The 1724-nt window shown below is 33.9% G+C and overlaps 1 protein-coding gene across 1 annotated transcript; it reads left to right on the top strand.

Moving 5' to 3' along the window:
* The first annotated feature begins 64 nt into the window (after window positions 1-64).
* Window positions 65-1054, top strand: LOC110427305 (uncharacterized). Its single transcript, XM_021442799.2, has one exon. The coding sequence runs from the start codon at window positions 65-67 to the stop codon at window positions 1052-1054; it is 990 nt and encodes a 329-aa protein (XP_021298474.2).
* The last annotated feature ends 670 nt before the right edge of the window (window positions 1055-1724 follow it).

Below are 1724 nucleotides of genomic sequence, written 5' to 3'. Positions count from 1 at the left end.
CTGTAAGCATTGGTATTTCGTCTTCAATAATTTTCTCGACTGGAAAAGGCAATCATCACCTAATATGGTTCCCATGTTGTTGATTCCAACAAGAATGAGCAACAGAGTTCGACAATTATGCAATCTACAGATCAAAACAAAATTTTGCAATATTGAGTTACCCGAGTCTCATTCCAAGAGATTTTGTGGTTCTTCTCATGGATGGTTAGCTGCTGTAGACAAGGATATGGTCATAACTCTCTTAAATCCTTTTAAGAATGGGATCACAATTGATCTCCCCGAGATTGATGTTAATCCGAGATCAGCATCACACCAATATGATGTTCATAAGGTTATTTTGTCAGCAGACCCTTTATCGCATCCGGACAGTTATGTGGTTGTGGCTATCTATGGCCTTAGATGGAGATTAGCCTTTTATAAATCCGAACAGAAAAGCTGGATATATCTGAGTGAGCATCTAACAGCTTTCAGTGATGTTATTTTTTATAAAAATTTAGCTTATGCTATTGGAACTCGAAGCTTGATCGTCTCTTTTGATGTTAATGGTGATTTTGATGACAATTTGGAATTACCAAATGTGAAGATACTAATGCCGGCATGTCAAATGGTAGAGGATAATGTTGATAGCGCATATCTTGTTGAATCGTCTACGGGAGATCTATTCTCTGTTAAAAAGGAAATTGATATCGAACGCTATCATGATTGTGCTCATTTTACTAAGAATTTTAAAGTTTTCAAGTTGGTTTTGGATGATCAAACTGGTAAGCTGTTAGAGAAAGAAGTAAAAAACATGAACGGTGACGTAGTGTTTGTCGGTGATAATCACACTTTAGCTGTTTCAGCTTTGGATTTTCCTGAAGGTCAACCTAATTCTATATATTTCACCGATGATCATTATATTGCTACTGAATATTGGCCACTTGGCCCTCGAGATATTGGCTTTTTCAACATGAAAGATGGAAAGGTGGGAAAATATTATCGATTCAAACCTTGGCACAAATATTTACCTCCTTATATTTGGGTCCAACCACCAGCTGAATTTGTATTACGTTAGTTATGTTATAGCTTTAGTTTTTGAAAAAGTATATGTTAATTTTTTATTTTCCTTTATATAGTCTTTAGATTGCCTTTTAATTTTTTTCAATTATTGTTTTATTTAACTATTGCAAGAATTTTTTTCTTACGAAATTATTGGGATAATGACAATCTTTTTGTTTTTAATATTTTTTATACTTTATTATCAATTGAACCAGAGAATGGGAACTAATTTGTAGAGTTTGAATGTAAGGCTCAAATAATCTTGACAATTTTTATGTTGCAAACAAAACTTGTTAAAGTGAATGAGTAGTATGTGAAGTCTAAAGGCTTCTTCATCTAATTAAAAGTTTATTTTCTTCAATAAGATGCTGGCATGATTAATCCATCCTCATAATTAATTAATAATTAAGATTAAAGTAAGATGAGATTTAGGCTCGATTCAAAAGCGCACATAAAAAAAGACGGCGATTACTATACACAATCTGCCAGTATTTCACGGGCCAACAAATTGCCCATGCTGACCCACAATCCCATAGCCCAGCCAGCATGGTGCCCATAATCCCATAGCCTAGCCTAAAAAAAATAAATTAGTTAGGACCAGCATATTGCCCACAATCCCATAGCCTAGCCTAAAAAAATAAATTAGTTAGGAATATTGTTGATGAGTGTTGTTTAATTAGGAATTT

The sequence above is a fragment of the Theobroma umbraticum genome, unplaced genomic scaffold, assembly GCF_002168275.2.
Source record: "Theobroma umbraticum cultivar Fairchild unplaced genomic scaffold, ASM216827v3 scaffold_228.0, whole genome shotgun sequence".
Taxonomy (NCBI): domain Eukaryota; kingdom Viridiplantae; phylum Streptophyta; class Magnoliopsida; order Malvales; family Malvaceae; genus Theobroma; species Theobroma umbraticum.
Note: the sequence above shows the minus strand (reverse complement) of the source record. Positions and strands in the feature narration are given on the sequence as shown.